The sequence below is a fragment of the Equus quagga genome, chromosome 17 (genome assembly GCF_021613505.1).
Source record: "Equus quagga isolate Etosha38 chromosome 17, UCLA_HA_Equagga_1.0, whole genome shotgun sequence".
Lineage (NCBI taxonomy): Eukaryota > Metazoa > Chordata > Mammalia > Perissodactyla > Equidae > Equus > Equus quagga.
Window position 1 is genome coordinate 5,329,362 of NC_060283.1, and position 25,177 is coordinate 5,354,538.

At 51.4% G+C, this 25,177-nt stretch overlaps 2 protein-coding genes across 3 annotated transcripts in view; both read right to left on the reverse strand.

The window, feature by feature from the left end:
* The window catches only part of LOC124228990 (uncharacterized), a 44,675-nt gene extending 29,387 nt beyond the window's left edge, over nt 1–15,288 (reverse strand). The window contains exons 1-4 of the mRNA XM_046644101.1: nt 15,272–15,288; nt 13,670–13,781; nt 13,281–13,601; nt 9,525–9,693 (exon numbers count right to left, since the gene is read on the reverse strand). Coding sequence (XP_046500057.1) covers nt 9,525–9,693; nt 13,281–13,601; nt 13,670–13,781; nt 15,272–15,288 — 619 coding nt within the window. The remainder of the gene's footprint in view (nt 1–9,524; nt 9,694–13,280; nt 13,602–13,669; nt 13,782–15,271) is intronic.
* A 1,274-nt stretch (nt 15,289–16,562) lies between these two features.
* On the reverse strand, nt 16,563–25,053 carry SSH3 (slingshot protein phosphatase 3). Of its 2 annotated transcripts, none has more exons than XM_046644028.1 (14): nt 24,487–25,053; nt 23,949–23,986; nt 23,127–23,358; nt 22,088–22,206; nt 21,936–22,007; nt 21,515–21,580; nt 21,215–21,403; nt 21,031–21,124; nt 20,648–20,776; nt 20,503–20,549; nt 19,428–19,574; nt 19,010–19,210; nt 18,640–18,913; nt 16,563–17,515 (listed from the first exon to the last, which is right to left on the reverse strand). In XM_046644028.1, the coding sequence occupies exons 1-14, from the start codon at nt 24,901–24,903 to the stop codon at nt 17,243–17,245; spliced, it is 2,298 nt and encodes a 765-aa protein (XP_046499984.1). In that variant the 5' UTR covers nt 24,904–25,053; the 3' UTR covers nt 16,563–17,242. The 2 variants fall into 2 exon arrangements, with proteins under 2 accessions (XP_046499984.1, XP_046499983.1); XM_046644027.1 differs by having other exon boundaries at nt 23,949–23,989.
* Nucleotides 25,054–25,177: the final 124 nt, after the last annotated feature.

Genomic DNA, 25,177 nt, shown 5'->3' on the forward strand with positions numbered 1-25,177 from the left:
CTTTACTATATTCTGGATAGACAACTTTCGTTAAATATATGTATTGTGAATATTTTCTCCCAGCCTGCAGATTGCCTTTTCATTTTCTTCACAGTCTCTTTTGAAGAACCAAACTTTTAAATTTTGATGAAATCTAACATCAATTTTTTTTTTATTTTAGAGCTTTTCAGGTACTAAGAAATATTTATCTACCCCAAAGTAACAAATATTTTCTCCTATGTTTTTTTCTAGGTGTTTTATTGTTTTACCTTTCCATTTAGATGTAACATCTGTTTTGAATTAATTTTCACTCTTTCATTCCTGATAATTGGTAACTTGTATTTTCTCTTTCAGTTTTGCTAGGGGATCATCAATTTTATTAATTTTTTCAAAGAACCAACTTTTGGCTTTGCTAACTTTTTCTGTTCTTCGTGTATTTTTTTATTTCATAATTTCTGCTCTTCGTTATTTTCCTCCTTTGGGTTTAGCTTGTTCTTTTTCTAGCTTTTTTATTTTATTCTTTTTTTGAGATATAATTCAAATAACATAAAATTCACCATTTAAAAGTGTACAGGTCAACAGTTTTTAGCATATTTCTGTGTTGTGCAATGATTGCCACTATCTAATTCCAGAACATTTTCATCGCTCTGGAAAGAAATCCTGTACCTGTTAGTAATCAGTCCCAATTCCCCCCGGCCAACCACTAACTTACTTTCTGTCTCTATGAATTTGCCTAGTCTGAACATTTTACATGAATGGAATCATATAATATGTGGCCTCTTGTGTCTGGCTTCTTTCACTTAGCATAAGGTTTTCAAGGTTCATCCATATTGTAGTGTGTAACCACTCCATTCATTTTTACAGCTGAATAGTACTCCATCATGTGGATATACCCCATTTTGTTCCTCCATCCATAAGCTGGTGGATATTTGAGTTGTTTCTACTTTTTGGCTATATGACTAACACGTCTATGAACACTTGTTTTTGTACGAATATATGTTTTCAGTTCTCTTGGGTATATACTTAGGACTAGAATTGCTGGGTCATGTGGTAATTCTGTTTAACTTTTTGAGAAACTGCCAAAGTTTTTCTAACTTCTTAAGGTAGAATCATACAATATTTACTTTAAACCTTTTTATTTTGTTTTCCGATATAGGCATTTAAAGCCATACATTTTCCACTAAGCACTTCTTTAGCAGCACTACACAAATTTTGATATGCTGAGCTTTCATTATTGTTCAGTTTGAAATATTTTCTAAGTTCATTTGTTTTCTTATTTGACTCGTTATATGGAAATATATTCTTTAATTTCTAAATATTTGAGGATTTCCTAGATATATTATTTATTTATTTCTAATTTAATTCCATTTGATCAGAGAGCATATTCTGTGAGATTTTAATCCTTTGAGATTTAGTGAGGCTTTTTATGCCCAGAATGTAATGTAGCTTAGTGAATGTTCCACATGTGCTTGAAAAAAATGTGTTCTACAATTATGGGGTAGAGTTTCTTTAATGTCAATTATTTCTAGTTGGTTGGTTGTATTATTCAGATTTTCTATATCCTATTGCTATTCTGTCTAGTTTTTCTATCCGTTATCAATAAGAGGAGGTCTCAAATCTCTATGATTGTGCATTTGTCTGTTTCTCCCTTTAGTTCTGTCAGTTTTTACTTCACTTTTTGTAGCTCCGTTACTAGGTACACACACATTTACAATTATACCTTCCTTCAGTTGACCCTTTTCTGACTATGAAATGTCCCTCTTTATTTATCTCTGCTAATTCTCCTTGTCTTGATGTTTACTTTGTTTTATATTGATGTAGGCATACCAGCTTTCTTGTGCTTTCTATATGCATAGTATATCTTTTTTCATCCTTCCACTTTCTATCTGTGCCTGTACATGAAAATTATATCTCTTTCAGATATCATATCGTTGGGTCTTGACAAGCTCTGCCTTTTAATTGGAGAGTTTATGTTTAATGGGATTATCAATATGGGGTCTAAGTCTGTGTTAGTTTTCTAGGGCCGCCATAGCAAAGAACCACACACTGGGTGCTTCAAACAACAGAAGTTTATTTTCTCACAGTTCAGGAAACTAGAAGTGTGCGATGAAGGCGTCGGCAGGGCCGGTTCCTTCTGAGGGCTGTGAGGAAAGGATCTGTTCCAGGCCTGTCTCCTCGGCTTGTGGACGGCTGACTTCTCCCTGTGTCTTCACATTGTTTCCCTTCTGTGCGTGTCTATATACAAACTTCTCCTCTTTTTTTTTTTTAAAGATTTTATTTTTCCTTTTTCTCCCCAAAGTTCCCTAGTACATAGTTGTATATTTTTTTTAGCTGTGGGTCCTTCTAGTTGTGGCATATAGGACGCCACCTTAGCATGGCTTGATGAGTGGTGCCACGTCCGTGCTCAGGATCCGAACTGGCGAAACCCTGGGCCACCAAAGCAGAGTGAACTTAACCACTCGGCGACAGGCCCGCCCCCAAATTTCTTCTTCTTACAAGGACACCAGTCATGTTGGATTAGGGTCCACCCTCATGACCTCATCTTAACGTAATACCTCTGTAAAGACTATCTCCAAATACTGTCACATTCTGAGGTGCTGGGGGTTAGGATTTCAACATATGAGTTGGGGGGATAATTCAACCCATAACAAAGCCTGTCATCTTGCTATTTGTTTCCTATTTGTCCCACATGTTCTTTTCTTCCTCAGTTCTTTTCCTGCCTTCTTTTGAGGAACTGAATAAAATTAATATTATATTTACATATTATAATTCAATATTCAATATATTATATTAAGTATAATTAATTTTACATTTTATTTCCTCTCTTTGCTTTTTGATTATATCTCTTTTTATTATTTGTTAATGGTTGCCCTAGAAATTATAATACGCATCACTAATTTATCACAGTCCAATGGGGCTTCTTCACATTTCACAAGGATAAGAACCTCACAACAATATAATTTTATTTACTCCCCCATTTTTTGTGCTATTATCATATACTTTATTCCTACATAGATCATAAACTGTATCTTACAAAAATATTACTTTTTCTGTAAACAGATATTTGTTTTTTATGGAAATTACAAGAAAGAAAAAGCCATTCTTTTATATTTACCCAGACATCTATCATTTCTGTGGCTCTTCATTCTTTCTGACAAATTTAAGTCTCCAAATTTCCTTCCAACCTGAATAACTTCCTTTAGCATTTCTCATAGTGCTGGCCTGCTGGCAACAAATTCTCTCATCTTTTATTTTTCTTAAAATGCCTTTTTTCCCCCTCATTTTGGAAGATATTTTCAGTGGTTATAGAATTCTAGACTGAATCTCTTCTTTATCAGCACTTTAACGGTGCGATTCCATGGTCTTCTAGCCTCCATTTTCTCACGTCATTGTTTCCCTAATGTAAAGTGCCTTTTTTCTCCACCTGCTGTCAAAATATTTCCTTTACCTCTGGTTTTCAGCACTGTGACTATGACGTGCCTAGTCTAGGTGTGACTTTCTTTGTGCTCATCCTGTTTGTAGTTTGCCAAGCTTCTTGAATCTGTAAGTGAAGGTTTCTCATCAAATTTCAGGATTATTTTTTACCAGCATCTCTTCAAATATTTTTTCTTTCCCATTCTTTTTCTTCTCTCCTTCTGGAACTCCAGACACATATGTTAGACTGCTTGATGTTGTCCCACAGATCAATGAGGCACTGTTAATTTCTATTCGATATTTTTCTTTCTGATTTTCGGATGAGAACATCTCTGGACCTGTCCTTAAGCTCATGGCCTTTTCTTCTCCCAGCCTTCTCCTTCAATCTTCTGTTAACCTCATCCAATGGATTTTTCAATATATTTGGTTCTTTTTTACAGTTTCGATTACTCTGCTAAGATGCCCCATTAAGACCACCATATTTTCCTTTAAGTCCTTAATCACGTTTATAGTAACTGCTTTAAAGTCCTTGCACACTAACGTAAACATCTGCATCTTCTCCGGATGTGTTTCCACTGACTTCTTCTTGATTATGGGGCATGTTTTCCCCTTCCTTGAAGGACTAAGTAATATGCTGGACTTTGGGTAATACCATCTTCCTTTAAAGAATGCTGAGTTTTGTTCTGGCGGCAATTCATTTCTGGCAATTCTCCTCGAACCTTTCGTGTCTTGGTTTTAGGTTTATTAGGCCAGGTCTAGGGTAGCCCTTATTCTTAGGAGGAGGTTAGCAAAAAGCTGACCCCTGTAAAGAGCCAGAGAGTAAATTATTTTCACGCCATATGGTCTCTGTCACAACCACTCAGCTCTGCCACTGAAGTGTGAAATCAGCCACAGACAATATGTAAACAAATAGGGAGGCATGGGCGCCGTTGGCCCACGTGGGCGAGATCCGGGCAGGCAATAATTTGCCGACCTCTGCTCCAGGTCACAGTCCTTAGTGCTCAGGCATGGCCTTTCCCGTGTCTCAGCCCAATACCCAGGGTATTACTGAAGTATCCCTCTCTGGCTAGGCCAGAACTCAAGTTTTCCCAGCACTGTGTGATCTTTAGTATCTCCATTCCAATCACAACTCCACAGCAGCAACTCTGCCAGGTCACACGAAGTCTCACCTTGCACCTGTGCTGCCCAGCCCACAGCTCAGGACCCACAGAGAACCCACATATGAACTTCTGGGTATCCCCCGCTCTGCACAGCTCCCAGCTTTCCAGCACTGTGCCCTGCAATGTCCAGCTGCTTCAGCAGCCTCCAACTCTGATCTCTGCCTTCTCAGCTCAGCGGAACTGTTGTCATCTGCTTGGGCTCCAGCTCTGTGCTGTGGTCAGCAAACTGTTCCCAGGCAGAGGGGCGGGGGCCAGGGTTAATGTGGGGCTCACCTTAAGGGTTTTCCTTCACTCACTACTCACAGTTCGACTTACTGTTCAAAGCCTAATAACAGTTGCCCTATATATATTTCTCAGTTTTGTAGTTGTTTAAATGGGAAGGCTCCAACATGGTCAGAAGCAGAAGTCCTAGAATTCAATGATTAAAATGCAGTTTTCATTCTCTGCCCATTGCAAAGGCCTGGAAGGAATAAACCCCAGCAGCAACGAGCACCCAGAACATAGACCTTGGTTTCTAAATCTTTCCCACTTAAAGAAACCAGAGGTCTGTGGACAAATAGCCGACTCCAGGTTCAGGACAGGGAAGACACAAGGTGCGTCTGGAACATTATGTTGGGCTAGAAGGCACCAACGTGCTCAAACACTAATAGGAGCATGACAAAAGGACCTGGGACCAGCTTGAAGAAGCTCTCACTGGCCAAATAAAGGAAAATCTGAGCATCTCAAAGAATAACGAAGGTAAGGGCTTATAACATGCTGAATAAAAAAACACATTAGCTGGGTGATACTAAAAAAGGAGACTAGGGAAAATTCTTCTTTACTGAAGAATAATACCTTATTATATTTAATGCAGAAGGAATGATATAATTTTAAAAAACAAAATGAAATAATTTAGGCAAAGATCATTACTTGATACTGAAACCAACGACTGACTGCTGGAGACAGGATATTCACACAGTCTCAACTTACCACCCCACAGATTACTTATGACTGCAAAGGGTAAAGGGCTCCTTGACAACGGAGAGATCTAGCGGATACTGCCTTAACCAAATAGTCAAATTCAGCATTAACAATGAGATAAAGCAATATTATGTGACAGAGGTAATGAAACAGAAAGAACATATCACTTATCTAGTATTCGTGCAAAAAGGTTTAGCCTGAATCTAATTGTGAGAAAACATTCCAAACAAATCCAAATTGAGGAATTCTTCTACAAGACAACTAGCATGGATTCTTCAAAAATGTCAATGTCATGAAAAACAAAACGGCAGGAATATTCTAGATTAAAGAAGAATCAAGAGACATGACAACCAAATGTAATCCGTGATCCCTGACCCGAATACAATTTTTTTTTAAAGCTATAACAGAAATTTTAGGGATATTTGGAGAAATGTAATTACGGTTGGTAGTCTAGATAGTAATATTGCATCACTGTGAAATTTCTTGGTTGCTAAAGGAAACAGATGGGCGGTTCCACGGAAAGTTAAAAATAGACTTACCATATGATCCAGCAACTTTACTTCTAGGTATACACCCCAAAGAATTGAAAGCAGGGGTGCAAACAGAGGCTTATACACCAATGTTCACAGCAATATTATTCACAACAGCCAAAACGTGGAAACGACCCATACGTCTACCAACAGATGAATGGCTAAACAAAATGTATTATACACATACACATACAGTGGAATATTATTCAGCCTTAAAAAGGAATGGAATTCTGACACATGCTACAACACGGGTGAACCTTGAAGACATTATACTGAGTGAAATAAGCCAGACACAAAAGGACAAACATTGTGATTCCACTTATATAAGGTACCTAGAATAGGCAAATTTATAGACAGAAAGTAGAGTAGAGGTTACCAGGGGGGATGGGGTACAGACTTTCTACTTATGATGATGAAAAAGTTCTGGAAATGGATAGTAATGATGGTTGCACAACATTGTGAATGTACTTAATACCACTGAATTGTACACTTAAAATGGTTAAGATAATAAATTTTGTGTTATGTATATTTTACCACAATTTTTTTCTTTTAAAAAAGGATATTGAGGTTATGTAGGATACCTTATTATTAGGAGATATGGGCCAAAATATTTAGAGGTGAAATGTCCTAATGCCTGCAACTTATTTTCAATGGGTCCAGAAAAAAAGAGAAAAAAGAGAAAGAAATGTGGCAAAAGATTAACAACTGGTTGATCTAGATGTAGGGTATATATGTGTTCATTGTACTATCCTTTCAACTCTTCTGTAGGTCTGAAGTTGTCAAAATAAAAAGAAAGTGCTCAATAAATATTTTTAAATGAATAAATGAATGCAAGAGGGGACCCTCCCAAATAGAGAGAACAGCATGAACAAAGGGGAAGAGATGGAGAAAGTGTTTTCAAGGAATAGTCAGTAGTCTAGTTTGATTTGAGTGAAAGATGCATATTCGGACATTCTGGGAGATCAAGCCAGAAAGGTAGGCTGGTGCCAGATTGGGAAAGGCCCTGAGCAAAAGGACAGAGTCTGTACTGCACTTGGCAGGCAATGGGGAGCACCACCGACAGCGATAAACATGGGAGTAACATATAGGAAGTGATGCAATACTTCCAAGGATTAATCTAGTCATGGTGCTCTGGACCCACTGAAGGGTGGAACCAGCTAGGCGGCTATTGCAGTAGCCTAGTCATCGGAGCAGGGACTTGGGCTAGACGGACCATCAGAATATGACAACTGATTAAACGTGGAAAGTGAGAGTTATCCCCCTGAGGTTTACACCTGGGTGGAGGAGAAGAGAGGAAACAGGAAAGTCATCAGGAGAGGCTGGTTTGCAGCTCAAGACTCACAGAGATGAACTGTAAGAAAAAAGAATGGGTTTAATATTCTCCCATCCTTCCTGTCAAAGGGATCCTTCACAGGTCCTCAGGCTGTCAAACAGGGTCCAACCAGAAAAGAATTCTCCACCGGACCAGCCTCACCTGGCCCTGCAACCCAGAGTGAACTGGTACCTGCAGTCCTTCTCTGGTGGCGTCCCTTCACTGGCTTCCCTCCCACTCAGCCTGCACATAGTTCCATCTTCCTGCCCTAACCTCCTCTCTTATCTGAGTCTTTTTTCCTCTGTGAGAGGAGGGGAATCAGAGATATGTGCAAGGAGTACCAGTCCTGCAGCCAAGATGGGCACTCCTGAGAAGCTTAGGTGGGGGTAGGCCAGGAGTGGAGGGGGAGAGGGAAGACGAGAGAGCAGGGCTGAGGGGGACGGGGAGGCTGCAGCTGGATGGTGGCTATGGCAGCAGGGACGGCCTGCAGCAGATGTAGGCTATGCTCTAGCCAGCCCCACCTGCCACATGGGATACCCGGTGGTACTGGGGTCGGGGGATCTCTGCTTACCAGCTTGGGCATCCCACTGAACTCCAAATATCCCATCTATTGCCCAAACTAAGAGCTTGAGGTTGGCAGGAATGTGGACATCCTGACGAGGCAGCATGCAGCCTAGCGTGGGAACATCTGGGACACTGAGACAATCAGACTGGACAAGGCTGGAGAAGGCATCTAGCCGAGGCACCAGTGAGGGTGGAAGCCATGAAGAAGGGCTCCTGAGGGCTTCATGGGATGGCAGTCAGTCCACCAAACCAAGAGATGAACTGCACAGCAGTGTGCTGCCTGGGGAGACAGGCAGCTGCCGTCCTGGGCACAGCTGCCTAGCTCTAGGCCTTCTCAGGCCACATGAAGATAAACTATGTGGGGCGCATATAATGAGCTCCATCTCCCACTCCAGCCTCCAGGGGCATCCTCCTCTGTCACCCCACCCCCACCCCCGCCCAAGCACATCTGGCTGGAGTTAGGCCCGCATGTGGGGCCTTGCTTTAGTCTGGGCTTGTTCCGTGTGCCCCTTCCTGCCACACCACCTCCCCACCTTTACCTCTGAGACTCACTGAGCTGCCACCAGGGGGGCCACTGGGGTGGGCTGCAGCATTACGACCCAGGTCAGAGAATCCCACGAGGCAAACTTGGCCAACTTGCCTCCCCAACTGGTAGGAGAATAGCTTCCATATTCTTGGTCCTCTAGCCCAGATACAGAATCCCCTAAAGTGTCCCAGCTACCCAGGGTGGCTGCCTGGGAGTGGGCAAACCTGCCAGGGTAAGGGGACGAGCCCCAGCTCTCTGATGGGACCTGCTGCCATGGGAATAAGGCCGTGTCTAGTGAGCGCAGGAGAGTGAGAGACTCTGGCAAATATGTCCCAGGATGGAGAGAAGCTGAGCTGGGCTGGAAGACTGAGGAAAATTGGCAGGAAGTTCCGGCTGAAATGGGAAAGAAGGAGAGTCTTGGTCTAACTTCAGGTTAACCTAGGACAGTGGCCTCACCAGTCGGCAGATGGCAGCCTTTCAGTGAGAGCTGAGGCAGTGGAAAGATCACTGGTCTCTATGCCATCATTTGGCTCTTTGACCTACAAGCTAAGAACGCAGATCCCTCAGATAGAAAAGTGAAAGTTGTAATACAAGACTTTCCACCGGGGCCAGCCTGGTGGCGTAGAGGTTAAGTTCACACGCTGTGCTTGGGCAGCCTGGGGTTCACAGGTTCGGATCCCGGGCACGGACCAACACACGGCTTGGCAAGCCATGCTGTGGCAGGCATCCCACATATAAAGTAGAGGAAGATGGGCACAGATGTTAGCTCAGGGCCAGTTTTCCTCAGCAAAAAGAGGAGGATTGGCAGCAGATGTTAGCTCAGGGCCAATCTTCCTCAGCAAAAAGAGGAAGATTGGTGGTGGATATTAGCTCAGGGCTAATCTTCCTCAAAAACAAGAAAAAAGACTTTCCAGCTGCTGTAAATTGTAAAAGATCAACATGCCCCTGAAGTAGGCTGACATAGGCCTCTATGGCAGGCACTGAGCTGCTGTAACCTCTCAAGTGCCAGGTCTGGAGTTATTAAGGCTCCAACAGCACTTAGCTCCACAGGCATCTTGACACACCCGACAGGCACTTACCTGCAGCCAGTGGAATGGGAGCCAACTGGAGAGACAGGACGGAGAGGAAGAGCAGGGCTTCAGGACGGGAGCACGGATCGTCAGGAAGATGGTGGAACAGCTCAGCTTGGGTCACATCTCCAGGAAAAGGAGCATTTGTGGCCCCTAGAAGTCCCACACCATCCCATATCTAGGGACAAAACAGGCAGTCAGTGGTGCCCCAACCCTTCTTTGTTTATACCCACTTAACCTTTCCCCAGCTTCCTTGTTCTGAGGATGACTGCACCCTCTGTGAGTGACAGAGGATCCCAGGGGGACGTCTAAACAGGATGCGGGATGGTTTGCCCTGGTCTCAAGCCACTCCCCTTTCAACGTTCTCTGCTTTTCCCTCCTCAAGCGACACTTCCACCCCAGATCCTCAGAGAGCTCTCCACCCCCAGGGCCACTGGAGAGTTGCTCTGAGTGGTCTCCTGCAGTGCTAGCTCCTGGCACAGGTTCAGCCCTAGGCAGGACTGGAAGGGCAGGGCCCAGAAATCAGCCTGAGGATGGTGCTGCTGAAGCCAACTTCATCCTTGGCAGCAGCTGGAGGCCTGGCAATCTGTTGGCATGGTGGACATAGTTTCCCACTCCCAGATGGGTCACAGATGAGAAAAAAAATGTCTCTGGGGGTAGGTGGGCCATAGCAAAAGAAGAGCCAAGAAGAGACACAAATGCCACCAGAGCCAAAGGAGTATGCGTCACTGGTCCTCAAGACTGCTTCATGACCCTGGGCTGCAGTTTCCACCCCTTGTGGTTGTTTAGCTCGTTTCCAGAGAAAGAGGCTCACAAACTCTCCTACTGGTTCAGGCGACCCTGTTCACTGGGCTCCGGGTTGGCTGGTCCTGCACTAAATACGCCAACAATGTGGCCCTTGCCCGATAATCATCTGCCTATTCACATTCTCCCCCTAAAAGAGTGGCTGTAAGAGGGCATGTGAGCCTAATAAAAGGGCCTCAGGGTAAGAGTGAGACCACCGCTTGGTTCCTCTCTGCAGGAAACTCATAGCCCCCGTTCCTTTGCTAACATTTACTGCATGCCATCCACGTGCCAAGGTGGGAATAAAACACTGACCAACTGACCAGGCAAGGGAAACAAAACAAAATAAACAAATGGGGCTACATCAAACTAAAACGCTTCTGCACAGCAAAGGAAACCACCAACAAAACGAAAAGACAACCGAACAACTGGGAGAAGATATTTGCAAACCATATATCAGATAAGGGGTTAATATCCAAAATATACAAAGAACTCATACGTCTCAACAACGAAAAAACCAACAACCCAATTAAAAAGTGGGCAAAAGATCTGAACAGAGATTTCTCCAAAGAAGATATACAGATGGCCAACAGGCACAGGAAAAAATGCTCAACATCATTAGCCATCAGGGAAACGCAAATCAAAACTACAATGCGATATCACCTCATTTCTGTCAGAATGGCTATAATTAACAAGACAGGAAACAACAAGTGGTGGAGAGAATGTGGAGAGAAGGGAACCTGTGTATACTGCTGGTGGGAGTGCAAACTGGCACAGCCACTATGGAAAACAGTAGGGAGTTTCCTCAGAAAATTAAGCATAGATCTACTAAATGATCCAGCTGTTTCACTGCTGGGTATTTACCCAAAGAACTTGAAAACACAAATGCATAAAGATGCATGCACCCCTATGTTCATCGCAGCACTATTCACAATAGCCAAGACTTGGAAGCAACCTAGGTGCCCATCAAGGGACGAATGGATAAAGATGTGGTGTATATGCACAATGGAATAGCACTCAGCCATAAGGAACGATGACATCCAGCCATTTGTGACAACATGGATGGACCTTGAGGGTATTATGCTAAGTGAAATAAGTCAGAGGGAGAAAGTCATACACCATATGATTTCACTCATAAGTAGAAGATAAAAACAATGACAAACAAACACATAGCAACAGAGATTGGATTGGTGGTTACCAGAGGGGGAGGGGGGAGGGTGAAAGGGGTGATTAAGCACATGTGTGGTGATGGATTGTCATTAGTCTTTGGGTCGTGAACATGATGTAGCCTACAGAGAATTTGAAATATATTACGATGTACACCTGAAACTTACATAATGTTATAATTCAACGTTATTGCAATAAAATTAATTAATTAAAATTAAAAAAAAAAAAAAAAAAAAAAAACACTGACCAAAACCCAGTCCCTGCCTCTCAGGAGCTCACCATGTAGTCAGGGCTAGAAATTTCTCCTCCACATCTCAGGGCTGTGAGGAGGGTGCCCAGAGTATCTTTTCCCTACTTCTTGGCATATCCACGTTTTCCACATCCTTCAAGGCCCCACTCAAATGCTGTGTGCTCCTTGATGCTCTCATTATATAGCCACTTAGCAGTGGCGTCCCCGGCCTCTGAACGTTCACAGCAGAGTTAGTTACCTTTCCCTCTCTTATGACACATCGCTTTCTACTTGTGTTATCTGTTTTGTATTCCTAGTTATCTCCTCTACTAGACTCTATGTTTCTTGAGGGTAAAGAGTGTCTTATACATCTTTGTGTCCCTCAGAATACCCATCACAGTACCATGTACATAATAGGTGCTCAAAAAATACTCATGGAATACAGCTTCCACATAAACATGCCTGTTGGATGAGTGAAGCCTTGTTTATAAAGCTACTGGGAGTTCCCAGACTTAAAAAAAAAACAACCCAAAAACATTCTTTATCACTAATTTAAAACTCCTTGTTAGGATTTTCCCAATTAACACAAAGCTTGAACTCAATGCAAGTAGCATAAGATTCTTAGGTATTTCTTACAACTGTGTGTATCCAGGCTTATGTAAATGTTATAATATTATGTAAATATTATATTTCAATATCCAGCTGTTTCTGCATCATAATATGTAAGAGCTCACAACCTCTATGAATCTCGAGGAAGGGAAAGTATCTCCTGAACTACGTCGTGGGGGGTTTGCACCTCCCTAGATGCTGCCCCGTAGTGATTGACCCGGACTACAGCTGAAGTGAGGAGATACACCAGCTATGAGTGTCCAGCCTTGGGGAAGAAGACGCAGGCTTCCCCATCGGACTCTGCCTACAAAACCATCCCGCCTAGGAGAATGGATTTGTCCAGCAATAAAGGAAGCGGCTCCAAAAATTCAAAAAAGGTCTCACAGTGGCTAAGGAACATTTTTTAAAATATCAGAAATGACACCTGGGACTTGAGATAGCGCTTGCTATGTGGAGGCCCCTGGCAAAAAGCTTACATGCATTGTCTCATTTAATCTTCAAAAACCTGAGATGGTACTGTCACGACCTCGTTTTGCAAACGAGGAAACTGGGGCTCAAGAGATGTAACAACTTCATCCAGAGTCACATACCGAAGTTTCTCTGACTCTAGACCCTGAGCTTAAACCACCCAGTTCCCTTTCTTCCTTCTTGCACTTGGTGGGCAACTAGGGGCAATGATTCCATATCCGGTAAAAAGACCTTAGGGGTCACCTGCTTCAACCTCCTTACTTTACAGAGAAGGAAACTTGTCCCTGGGGTCAGAGAGAGCCAGGGGCTGCTCTGCAACGGAGTTGCATGTGCAGTGGAATTCCAGTCCAAGCCCGATTTGACAGAGAGGGAACTGAAGCCCAGGGAGGCTGAGCCCCGGGTCCCGGCTCCCTCAGAGGCAGAGCCGGATCCGACCGCGGGCGCCCGTTGCCCTGCCCGGCGCCACCTGCACGTCTACCTTCCGCGCCCGGCCCGCGCCCCGGGAGTACCTGTCTGGGCGCGCAGGCCCTCGGCCGGGGGTGACAGGCGCTGGCGCGGAGCGAGGGGGCCGTGCGGGCCGGAGCCCAACATGGCCTCGCCAACCCGGGCCGCCCTGGGCGCCTTGGCCTTGGAACGCCGAGGCCCCGGGAGCGCGGACGGCCGGACGCCGAGGAGAATTTGGGAGCGCTGGTCCCAGGAGGCAGGGCCGCCTGGCCTCCTCCCCTCAGGCCCCCTCCTCTGCGCCCCAACCGTCCGCAGACCCCCGTCCTAGCGCCGGGGAACCTGGGGGGAGCAACAGCTTCACGCTGGGCAGAGTTGAGCCGCCGGGACTCCGGGGGGCGAGGTTCCCATGGAAACGAGAGGGGGCTCTTTGCGCCTGCGCGGATGCGGTAGGCACGCTGGGAGTTGTGGTTTCGGGGCTGTCAGCTAGCGGCCGGAGGAACGGACGCAAGATGGCGCCCGAGCGTCGCGGTGGGATGCGAGTCGCTGGGATCCCAGCACCCCGGGTCCTGCCGGCGGAGGAGAGGCCGCGGAGGCCTGACAGGTAGTTTCTCCCGGCAGCCGCGGCTCGGAGGCGTCTGAGATGCAGGGTGAAGGGGCGGGGGCGCGGGCTCTTCGGCGCGTTCGATATTGCCGGTCGAAAACTTGTCCGGATGGGGGGCCGTCCGCTCGTGGCCCGTCCCAGCTGGGACCGAGCCGGGCCCGGCGCGGGGAGAACACTGTGAAGGTGGGAGCTGGCGCAGAGGGACCGGCTGCCCGGGGGCCGCGAGCTCCTTGTCCCAGCAAGTGTCAAGTCGGGGCTGGGCTCCTATGTCAGGTGGGAGTTGAGTCGGGGCTCCGTGAGCAGGGCTGGGTCTGACCCTCCGACCCACCTTGGACAGGACTGTGAACTCAGTGCCTTGATTGCCCGGGAACCACCCTCTCCCCTCCCGAGTTGGACCTCTGGACTGAGATCTAGAAACTGGGACCTAATTCAGCCTCTGTCAGAGTCTCAGTTACTTCTCTGGGCCTCAGTTTCCTTATTTCTAAGACAGTGGTCGTTAATGCCTGCCTTTTCTCCTCTGGCGGTGTTGCAAGGTTCATATCATGACACTGATGTGTAGGCTGGACAGTCCTTTAAGGACAAATAGGCATTACCATTCGCTGTAAATTGGTGCAACTTCTTGGAAGGAAATTAGGCAATGCCTTTCAAAATTACAAATGCACATAGACTGCTTCAGTAATTCTAGAAATGTGTCCTACAGTTTTAGTGGCTGTGGCACGAGAAAGTATATACATGCGTACTTAAGCATTACTTGGAATGGGAAAAAAAACCCATAAACAACCTAAATGTTCATCAGTAAATGACCACTTAAATAAACGATGGGTTCCATAAAATAGAGTGTGTGTGGTTATTTTAAAAATCAAGCAGAGGGGGCTGGCCCCGTGGCCGAGTGGTTAAGTTCGCGCGCTCCACTGCAGGCAGCCTGCTGTTTCGTTGGTTCGAATCCTGGGCGCGGACATGGCACTGCTCATCAAACCACGCTGAGGCAGCGTCCCACATGCCACAACTGGAAGGACCCACAACGAAGAATATACAACTATGTACTGGGGGGCTTTGGGGAGAAAAAGGAAAAAAATCTTTAAAGAAAAAAATCAAGCAGAGCTTTCTGTACTGATGTGCAACTGTTTGTGATATGAAAAAAATTTTCAAAGTGCAGAATAGTATAAGAGCTGTAATTTATATTTACAAAAGAATGCACACATATATTTGATGATATAAGCATGGAATGTCTCTGAAAGAACTCAGAAGAAACTGGTGACAATGGTTGCCAGTGAAGGATCAGAGGACAAGATCAGAGGGAGACATACTTTTCATTTTATATTTTTAAAAAATATATTTTTTGCCCTTGATAGCAGTTTGGTGTGCTTTATATATACAGTTCTTAACCATTTGTCTGCATTTTTTATGCAAACAGTTTCCTCTCTAGTTTTTTATCCCCACACGCTGAATTCTTACCTCTCAGGGTCCTCCATGGATTCTTATTGGCCCCACAGCTCTGAGTTCAGGATTGGACCCTGCCCTCCCAACTGCACAGCCTTGGCTTCCCTCCTGACACTGTCACCCCCACCTGTCCCCACCCCCGGCCTAGGACTACTGAAAGGGCGGTCTGGGTGGGACTCAGGGTTGGCTGTACGATGGCAGGCAGCCCCCAGTGTTTGCTCAACAGAGCAGACCGGCCAAGTGGATCGAGAATCAGAACCAGCTTCTCTGTACCCCACCTTGAGACCCTAGGCATGCCACCCCCCAGACAGGTACAAATGATGCCTCTTCTAGAGAGCACGTCGAGACTGAATTCATCAGCGTCTAGATGACATGTGTTGTTAAAATGTCAAGGTGGGAGGGGGACACTTAGGGACTGCGCGGTCTAATCCCTTTGTTTTACAGAAAGACTCGAGGTGACGTAACTTGTAAGTGGTAAAGCCGGGGCTGGAACCAAATCTCCTGCCCCTCAGTCCTCTGGGGTTAGAGCAGTGCGGGGGGGCCCCTCAGGGTCTGGGTGAGAGAGACTCATTCTTAACGCTGGGCATGAGGGCTCAATGAGAACAGCCGGTGCCAGCTCCTGCCTCTGAGGCCTGCTTTGAGGGAAGGAGTTGTGTACCCATCCCAACCAAAGTAGTGTGTTATATGGCGGAGAATACGATCGTGGGAAAAGGAGATTAGAAGTGACAAAGATGGAACCACTTACTCTTCATGAACACTGAGACTGAGCCAACGGAACCCTGAGGCAGAAGGGGAGGGCCCACTGAGGGTCCTTCTTCCCTGGCAGTGATGGGCTGCCTTAGAAAACCCGGCTGCCTTGCATTGTAGCAAGAAGATTCTCGGGGTCCAAAGTGTGCTCAAGAACTAGCACCAAATGTCCAAAAGGAGCCTTCGCTTCTGGAACAGGCTCGGTCCTGTCCAGATAGGCGTTGGCAGCTTCTCCTTCCTCCTGGGTAACTGCCTTCAGCTGTCCCAACAGAGCCGAGCACCTGCTGCCCCGTGTACACTCGTTCCCCGGCCCCTGCCTGACGGGCGTGCGCAGCTAACGAGGACCCAGGCCCTGCCCTGGGAGACAAGGGAGACAGGCTGACCTCCCCTCTTCTCTTCCCCAACCTTCTTCCCTCCCCACCAAAAACACCACCCGCTAAACGGCCTGTCACGAGACACCTGGGAACTGTGAGGCGCCTGGAAGGGGTAAGGAGAGGCCAAACTCTGTAACCAGAGAAGGAGAGGGCTGATGGGTAGACGGCTTTCTCATAAAATTGAAAATAATATGAAAATGTTCTTTATTTCTAAGTACAAAGCCAGATACTATGAAGACTATGAAAAACTGGTCAGAGGCCGTGAGGTCGAAGAGAAGACTCTTTGGTCTGTGCTCTGTGAGCCAGTGTAGTGCCGTGGGGGGTGGGGAGGGTGACGGGCAGCAGCAAAAGACTCGGGCCGGTTGTGGGCTGTTGGAGGGGGGCCCGGCCTCGGCTCCTCAGAGCCCCCTAGGGCTGGGGACTGCGGACTGAGTTACTCTCAGCATTTGGGGCCACTGGTCCTCTGGCCTAGTGGGCCCCAGGAATGAGGGGGCAGGGATGAGGCACACAGGTGGGGGTGAGGGAGGAGCCGGAGGCTTTCGGCGCTGGGGAACTTGGTGTTTTATTCCGTGGCGGCGAGGTTCCAGGTTCAGCAGCAGTTGAGAATGCAGCTGGTGCTGTTGCCCACAAAGGCACCTTTAGTCTCTCTACCTCATCCCCGTATCGAGACAGTCTTGAGCCCTTGGACAGGTGGACATGGGTCCGAGACTTAAGGCTGTGCAGGTGGGGCTGTAGTGACGGGGGTCTGGGGCCTCCTGGGGAGGAGCTAAGAGGAGGGCTGCAGGCTGACAGGAGTGAGGGGTGCTGGTCCCGGGAGCTGTTCAGGCACCTCTATTCGTGTCTAGGGGCCTGGGCATGCGGAGGGCTAGGCCTCGCCCTCCTCCCCACTGCCATCCACGCTGGCCTGCCTCACCACCTTCCGGAGCCTGGGTGTGGAGGAGCGGCCAGCCTCCCCCTGCTCCTGGAAGACCTGGCTCCGGCTGGCCACCAGGGCGGCGCTGTTGAGGGCAACCACAGACTGGCGGGACTTCAGGGATGGCCAAGGCCCCTTGCGGACCCGCCCACCTCCCTTGGCCTTTGATAGCTGAGGGAAGGGCTGTGGAGGGTCTTCATCTGAAGACTCGTTTGAAGAGAAAACCTGGAAGGGTAAGAGTATAAGGAAGAAGAGTCAGAGGGACGTCTCCCCTGGAGCACAGGGCCTGGAAAAGGGTAGGTGCCAAATGTTTGTTGAATGAATAGAGAAATACTGAGCTACTCAAGGGTCCCATTTCCCTAGGAGGGAAGACAGCACCCCAGCCCTACTGCCCCCGCTCCTGGGCCCTCACACGTCTGCAGCTTCCTTCTGGCCCCCCGAAGCCCTCCTCAGCTCCCCTGCACCTGCCGTGTCCTTGAGGCCCTCTCCTCCTCCTCTTGCTCCCTCTACCTCGGTACAGTTGTCCGGTGAGCCACAAGTGAAACTCCTTACGGGGCCAGGCCCTGTGCTGGGTCCCAAGTGAGGGCACCCTGCTTTAGGAACACCCACACCTATCCATCAACCACCCATCCCTCCCCATCCTTCCGCACCCAGTGTCACCTCCTCCAGGAAGCCTCTCCTAAATGTCCCTGCCCTCCATGAGACGAGCGCTCCTTCCTCCCCATCAGCCATCTTGGCCTTGAGTCCTGTGGGGGGCCTGGCTTCCTAAGGCCAGGGCCAGCTCCTGGTCTTACCCTTGTGCCCTGTGCACTCAGCACAGAGAGGGTGCTCCATGCCTCAGCCAGTCCTTTGGTGGTGTGAGTGCCTTGACCCCTCTGCACCCCATCCTTTGATGGGCTGCCCCTCAGATTTGGGAGGGCCTGCAGAGCTCGTCCTGTCCACCCCATCCAGGACCAGCAGCTGGTTGTCCAGCTACTGGCCTGGGGAGGATGCTCACCCAATGGCTGGGCAGCCCAGCCCCTCGGAAGCGAGTCCTCGCGTCAGGTTGAGGGCTGCCTGCAGCCTTCAGCCCAGGACCGGCCCAGCACGGAGCCCACACGCAGGCCCCAGCCCATGACGCAGGCCCCGGCCCATGACGGCTCCCCAGCTCTGCGGAGGGCAGTGCTTGCCTGCCCTCCCCAGGGCTCCTCGGCTGCTCTGAGGGGACCAAAGGGAGCTGCCCAGGGTGTGGTCTCTGTGCTCAGGTGCCCCCAGTCCTGGTCTTTCTCCATCCTCCTGCCATCTGCTCCCTCCTCCTTTTGGCCCCCACCTTGCCTCAGCTGGGGCTCCTTCCCTAGCCCCAGCCTCACCTCTGGTGGGTCTTCAGCCCCTGAGGTGCTTTCCAGCTCCGAGGGAGGCTCCAGGAGGCTGATGGACCTCATGACTCCGCGGAGGTTGATGCGGGGTCGCGGCCCAGGCTCTTCTGTTGGGGCTGCCTGGCTCTCCTCTGGTTCTATAACCTTCACCTCCCCACTACCCCCCGGTTCTGGCGGAAGAGGTGGGAATGGTGTAGAGACCTCGGGGGCCAGGGGCTCCTCTGGGGAGGCCCCACCCGCTTTCTGCTCCCAGACATGGCTCTGCCGGCTGTGAGGAGGTGGCCCTGAGTCAGCTTGGTTGACCCAGCAAGCCACCCCCAGCATCCACACATGCCCACCCCCTTCCCTTGTGCCCCCCCAGTACCTGGCAGTCAGGATGCCCTGATAGGTCTGCAGCTGGCGCAGGAAGCCGGGGTTGGGGCGGACGATGGGCCGGAGCTCCTGCACGTGGCGCAGGGCCTGCTCCAGGTTCCAGCCGTACTGCTTCATGGCATAGGCGATCACGGTGGCAGCTGAGCGGCTGACGCCCATCTTGCAGTGGACTAGCACCCGGGTGCCCTGCGCCCTGTGGAGGCAGAGCATGGTCAGCGCCCCCTCCCCACCCCCTGGCTGTGATGAGCCCTGCAGCATGGGAGAAGGGCACGTGGTGGGCCCACTACCCAGAGGAGAGGGGGAAAGAAGGAAGGACCCCGAGGTCCCAGAGCTGAGGGCAGAGCGAGCAGGAGGGCATAGGACTGCTTGGAGCTGGGGTGGGGTAAGCAGGGGGGCAGGGAGATGCCCACCTTGCAGCCTCCACGAAGCGGTGTGTCTCCTTCCAGTGGGGCAGCAGCTGGGCGGACTCCTCGTCCCAGAGGCGCACGTTGTGGTAGGTGAAGCGCTCAGGGTAGAAGTTGTCAATCTCCCGGGCCATGTTCAGGATGTGGCTGACCCTGCAGCAGGGAGTGTGAGGCCAGGCCCATGGGCCAGAGGACCCGGCAGACCCTGGGGCTTTCTGTTTAGTTCTCGGTTCTGAGTCAGGTGGGGGCGGCACAGTTATGGTGGGGGGAGAAGAGGACTGTGACCCTGAGCAAATCATTTCACCCCGCTGGGCTTGAGTTTCCCCTCGAGTCCAGATAGCTGCTGGGGTCCACCGCAACACTGACCCTTCTATTATTCTTGGAAGTCAGAGAACAACTTTTTTAATTAATTAATTAATTAATTAATTATTTTTTGAGGAAGATTAGCCCCGAGCTAACATCTGCTGCCAATCCTCCTCTTTTTGCTGAGGAAGACTGGCCCTGAGCTAACATCCGTGCCCATCTTCCTCTACTTTATATGTGGGACGCCTGCCACAGCATGGCTTGACAAGCGGTGCCATGTCCGCACCTGGGATCCGAACCTGCGAACCCTGGGCCGCCGAAGCGGAGCATGCGAGCTTAACCGCCGTGCCACCGGGCTGGCCCCAGAGCACAGCTTTTGAGCTAAGCTGAGATCAAGTGGATCTTCAGCAACTGAGTGACAGAGGCCATAGCAGGTTTCCTAGAAGCCTGTGGTGGACAAATGACAGGAATCTATGGGAGAAGGCAGCCAGGTGCCCCCTGGGGGAGGGGCACCTCCTTCTCCTGGAGGTGCTCAGGCGGAGAGGAGCTTTTCTGCTTTACAGTGGGGGGAGGGAGGGGGTGGGCCAGGGAGCGCCTGCAGGGCAGCAAGGTTGTTCTCCTTTCCTGGCCTGAGGCCAAGCAAGGGGAGCAGCTCCAGGAAACAGAGCTAGCCGCTTTTGAGGGGGTCAGGGGTTTCTGTCCAGGCTGCCCCTTAGGGGAGGCCAAGCGCAGGGGGAGGACAGAGCCGGGGTGGTCCCGAGTGGGCTCGGAACCCTACCTGTTTCTCTGCAGCTCCTCCAGGTTGGCTGCATTCCACTCTGAGCCCTGCGGACAGGGAGAGAAGCACCATTCTCCCTCTCCGCTGGCTGTACCAGGCCTCATCTCCCACCCCTGCCCTCACCTCACCCTGCCCTGCAGCTCACCAGGTAGAGGTGAGGGAAGATGCGGGAGGCCCGGTCTTGCTGGGCCATGAGCAGCAGCATCTGGTTGTCAATGAAGTCGCGGTACTGTTGGAGAGGGCAGCCCAGGCGCTGCTCCAGGGCCTGGCGGATCTGCAGGCAGAGCCAGAAGGGAGGAGAGGCTCCGGGGCGCCTCGCAACCTTCCTGACACCCCGCCCTTCCCTCTGGGGCCTGTGAGGACGGTAACTGTCTCATCTGGTCAGAGGAGCTGAGGCCAGGCATCCGCAACAGGCTCAGGACAGGAGGAAAGCAAGGTGGGAGCGCTCCAAGGAGAGGGAAGCCCTGGGCCCTGCTGAGGGCCCCCCGCTGGGCCCAGCTCCCTGCCCGGCCCTGGCACCCTGCCCACCTCTTTGGAAGTGATGCTCTCCAGGTCACTGGTGTCCAGCACCTCCCACAGCTCAGCCCGGATCGCCTGCTCCATCTGCTCCTGTTCTGAGGGCCTGGGAGCCGAGCCGAGTCTGTCAGTCCAGGGCCCCCTTCCCCGCCTGCCATGGCACCCACCCCGCTCTTCCTCCCCTCCGTGCACTGACCGGCCAGGCTCAGCGCTGGGAGGCCGCAGAGATTCCAGGTCAGCCATGGCCATCCACTCGTTGAGGCAGCTCTGATCAGAGCTCAGTCTGTCCTGGTAGTGGCCGGCCCAGGTGAGGGCACTGCCCCCTGGCACAAGACCGCTGCCCAGAGCCACCTCACACGCCTGGTGCAATACCTGGAGTGTGGCCCTGGGACAGAGGGAAGGCTGGGTCATGTTGTCCTCCCTGCTGCCCCTCCCAGACCCTGCAGCCGTCTCCGAGAAGAGGAGACTGGCCTGAGCTGGGCACCCTAGCCCTTACCACATGGTCTGGATGGAGATGGGCTTGAAGATTCGGCTCTGCCCGCCAGATGTCACACTGAAGCCCCTGCAGGAGACCAGGTAGAGGTGGAACCCGACTCTCGGCTCTGGGACAGAGCCCTGAGAGGCCCAGCCGCCAGCCACCCTAGGAGGCTGGCCCTCAGAATATGTACACACCATCTGAGTTTCAAAATAAGCCCCGTTTGCCAGATATGGGGCAGGTGAGACCCAGAGAAGTTAGTTGACTTGCCCAGGATCACGCAGCAAATCTGAGGTAAAGCTGAGTACGCCCAGGCCGAGACACCCGGCCTGGAGTTCTTTACTGCTCCTCAATGCCCAAATGCCCCATCAGATACAATTCCTTGGTTATTCCCTCTCCAGGCCCCTCCTGTCCCCTCCCCACTCCAGTTGCCACCTCTTACCCATCTCCATCTAGGTACACCTGGGTGTCACTCCAGAGAGGCAAGACCAGGCCCAGGGTGCAGCTGGGGGAGCTGGCAGAGGACAGAGGGAAAGCCATTGACCCCCAGCCCCTGACTTCCTTGCCCCCCTCCCTTCTTCTCCCTGCTCCCACCTGCTGTCAGGGAAGTCCACTCCCAGGAGGACTGTCTCATCCTGGCTCAGGGGTTCTCTTGTGGAAACCACCAGCAGGTAGCGGAGCCGGGGGGGCCGTGCTGCCTCCAGCTGGGCTGCCTGAGGAAGATGGGGAGGGACGAGCCCAGGTTCACAGTGGCCCAGAGGACCCTGCTCCCCCATCCCCACCTCACACACACCCGGGCCTGGAACAAACTGCCACCTGCTCCCTCTGTGCCCATCCCCCTCTTCCCAGATACCAGATCACTGGTTACAACCCAGTGGTTCCCAACTATTGGATTTTGTGGTCCAACAAAATGTTTAAAAATTTTTCCTAAAGGAGGATGTGTATGGAAAAAAGGAGAGAGTGGGCCTGATGTAGATTGTCCATTTTTTATTTCTGCCTAGGAAGGAGGTTTCAAAAAGCCTTTCACTTGCCATTACCACCATTTGATTCGAGAATTGTTTCTCACCAAAGAAATATTAAGGACACAACCTCACAATAAAGCACGGTGCTTCCGTGGAATAAATTCGGCTGTACGACAGACTGCCTGCATCTTGTTTTTCCCATTTTGCTGCGGACAGTGAGATGTCCCACAGGCATCTGGGAAGTGATCCCCCAACTGCCACCCATGTCCCATCCCCCCACGGGCCCCTCCAGCACGCCAGCCCCTGGTGGGGGCTCAGCAGGCCCCCCGAACGCCAGTCCATTTATGGACAACTCATATCTCAGGAAGGTCTCGCGCTGGTTGCACAGAAGCCCGCGTCTGTGTAATTCCCAGCTCTGGGACCTAGACCTAATTTGGCCCTACGGGCCCAAGCAGGACAAACCTCCCAGTCCTTTCCCAGCCCTCCGGAGACCTGAAGACATGACATCACTGTGTTAAAACAACTCTGGCTGAAACAGCAGGGTTGTCGGGGTTTGGGTAACCCTGCACTCCCCAGGGTGCCCCCTGCCCTCACACCAGGGCTCCCCAGACAGACAACTGGCTGCATTTGGCCCTCTCCTCGCCCTACGCCTGGGGTGGACGGCCCCTCACCAGGCGGATGTCGTCCTGCGGCCTCAGCAGCTCCACCATGAGGTGCAGGTGCTGACTCTGCTCCTGCTTCCGGGGACTCTGGGGCCCAGGCCCGTCGTCTGTCTCATCCCTGCAGGGCTGCTCTTCGCCCGGGGGCTCCTCCGCTGGCTCCGGGCTGGCCTCAGCTGCATCTTCACCATCCCCGCCATCCTGCAGTCCCAGGACAGCCCCGCGGAGCACTGCAAAGCTCTGCCTGGCAGGGCGGCAGGGAAACCATATGGCCGGTCATGCCCCTTAGGACAGGGCTGTGTCAGAATCAGCTGGCGGACTTCTTAACACAGGCATTGGGCCCCATCCCCAGAGAGTCAGCAGGCCTGCAGTGGAGGCCTGAGAATGTGCATTTCTAGCTAGCTCCTAGGAGATGCTGCCACACTTTGAGACCCACACCTTGGAGGCACTCACTGAAGCCCCCAGCCCATCCATTCTTTCCTGAGGGGGCGGAGGCTGTCCCCTTTCCCTTCCCACCTGCCCACCTCAGGAGATGCTGCAAACTTGGTGGGGACCCAGGAGTCCTCAGGCCCTGTTGTCCCATCCTGCCCTTTGGCTTGTGACCACTGGCCTGGGCCAGGGTCCAGGATAGTGGGTGAAGGAGCCCCAACTGACCAGCGGGAAGACAAAACAAAGGCAGCCAGACCAGTGCGGCAAGCTGGCCGTGCCCACCAGCTATGCTCACGGGCGACACTGCCCCACACAGTCAGTAGGTGGCTTTGGTGAGTCCTCCAGGATGGCAGGGGCCAGGCCTGGCAGCTGGATGGGGGTGTCTGTGTTGGGGGAGGCGCTCACCTTCGCTGGAGCCGGCTTCTCCTCTTGGCCGCCTGGTCCTGCTGAGAAAGCAGCCCCCAGGGCAGAGTGAGGGGGTAAGGACTCCTCTCCCCTCCCCGCTCTCAGGGCTGGGGAAGTGGGGGAGTGTGGGAATCGCCCTCCAGTGGGGAGTGGAACCAGAAAAGGTATCAGATCCCCTCCCACCCCTAGTCCACTCCCCATCTGGAGATCCTGGGGGAGCCCAGGCCCAGGTCCAGGTAGGGCAGCAGGGGTAAGGGTGGGAGGGGTGCTGGAGGTGTCTGGGTAGGCCCAGCTCCGGCTGGCTGGGAAGTGGGTAGGGCCTCCCGCAGGCTGGGCTGGCGCTCAGGGCTCTGGATCTAACTTGGTCTGAGTTCCTGGGAGCTTCCAGAGCCCCCTCAATCCCCTCCAGCCTGAGACTTGGTGTCCCCCTGCACACACCCCCAGGCTTGAAGGTAGCCTGCCCCTGGGCAGGACCCACTTCCCCAGGCCCAGCTAGCAGCCAACTGCGTGGGCAGGACCACAGCAAAGCCAGACTCACCGTGGGCCCCACAGGCGTGGAGTGGCCGCTGACCGGCGGCGAGCGGCTCACTGTGACCAGGGCCATGGGGCCAGGCCGGGGACACCTGGGCCGGCACCGGGCACGGGGTCCTCCCACAGCCCCACGGACAGTGGCTGCCCCGCAGGACCAGGAAGGAGAGACCGAGCCACTAGGGCCTGGCACCTCCTCGGGGGTGGCCCTTAAAGGGCCAGACACCCGAGCAGCCCGGCCTGCGGAGCCGGCACCGAGCGGCTGCCGCCCCTCCCCTCGCGTCTCCTTCGGTTCGGCCCGCCTCGCCCGCGCCCCGCAAACACGCTGGGGGCGGGGGCGGGGGCGGGGCCGGGGCGGGGCGCGGCGCAGGTGCGGAGTCCAGCGGCCCTGAGGGCCGTGGCCAGAGGTCGGGCCCCTTGCCTTCATCGCGGGGTTCGATCCCTCCTCTCAGGAAGCGCCCCTGCCCCTGCCCTCGCTGCTCCGCCCAGTTAGGTCACCTGAGCTCTGCTTTGGGCCTCAACCGTTCTGTTACCCAGCAGAGTTGGGACCTAGGGACGCAGGACTGGAGAGACAGGTCTTGGGGAAGATCAGACAATTGGGCCTTAATGGGGGGGGGGCACCCCAAACGTCTTTCTCCTTGCCGGTTGGCCCTCAGCTTCCATGCTCTGCATGAATCACTGGGAGACCGGCAAAGCTTCAG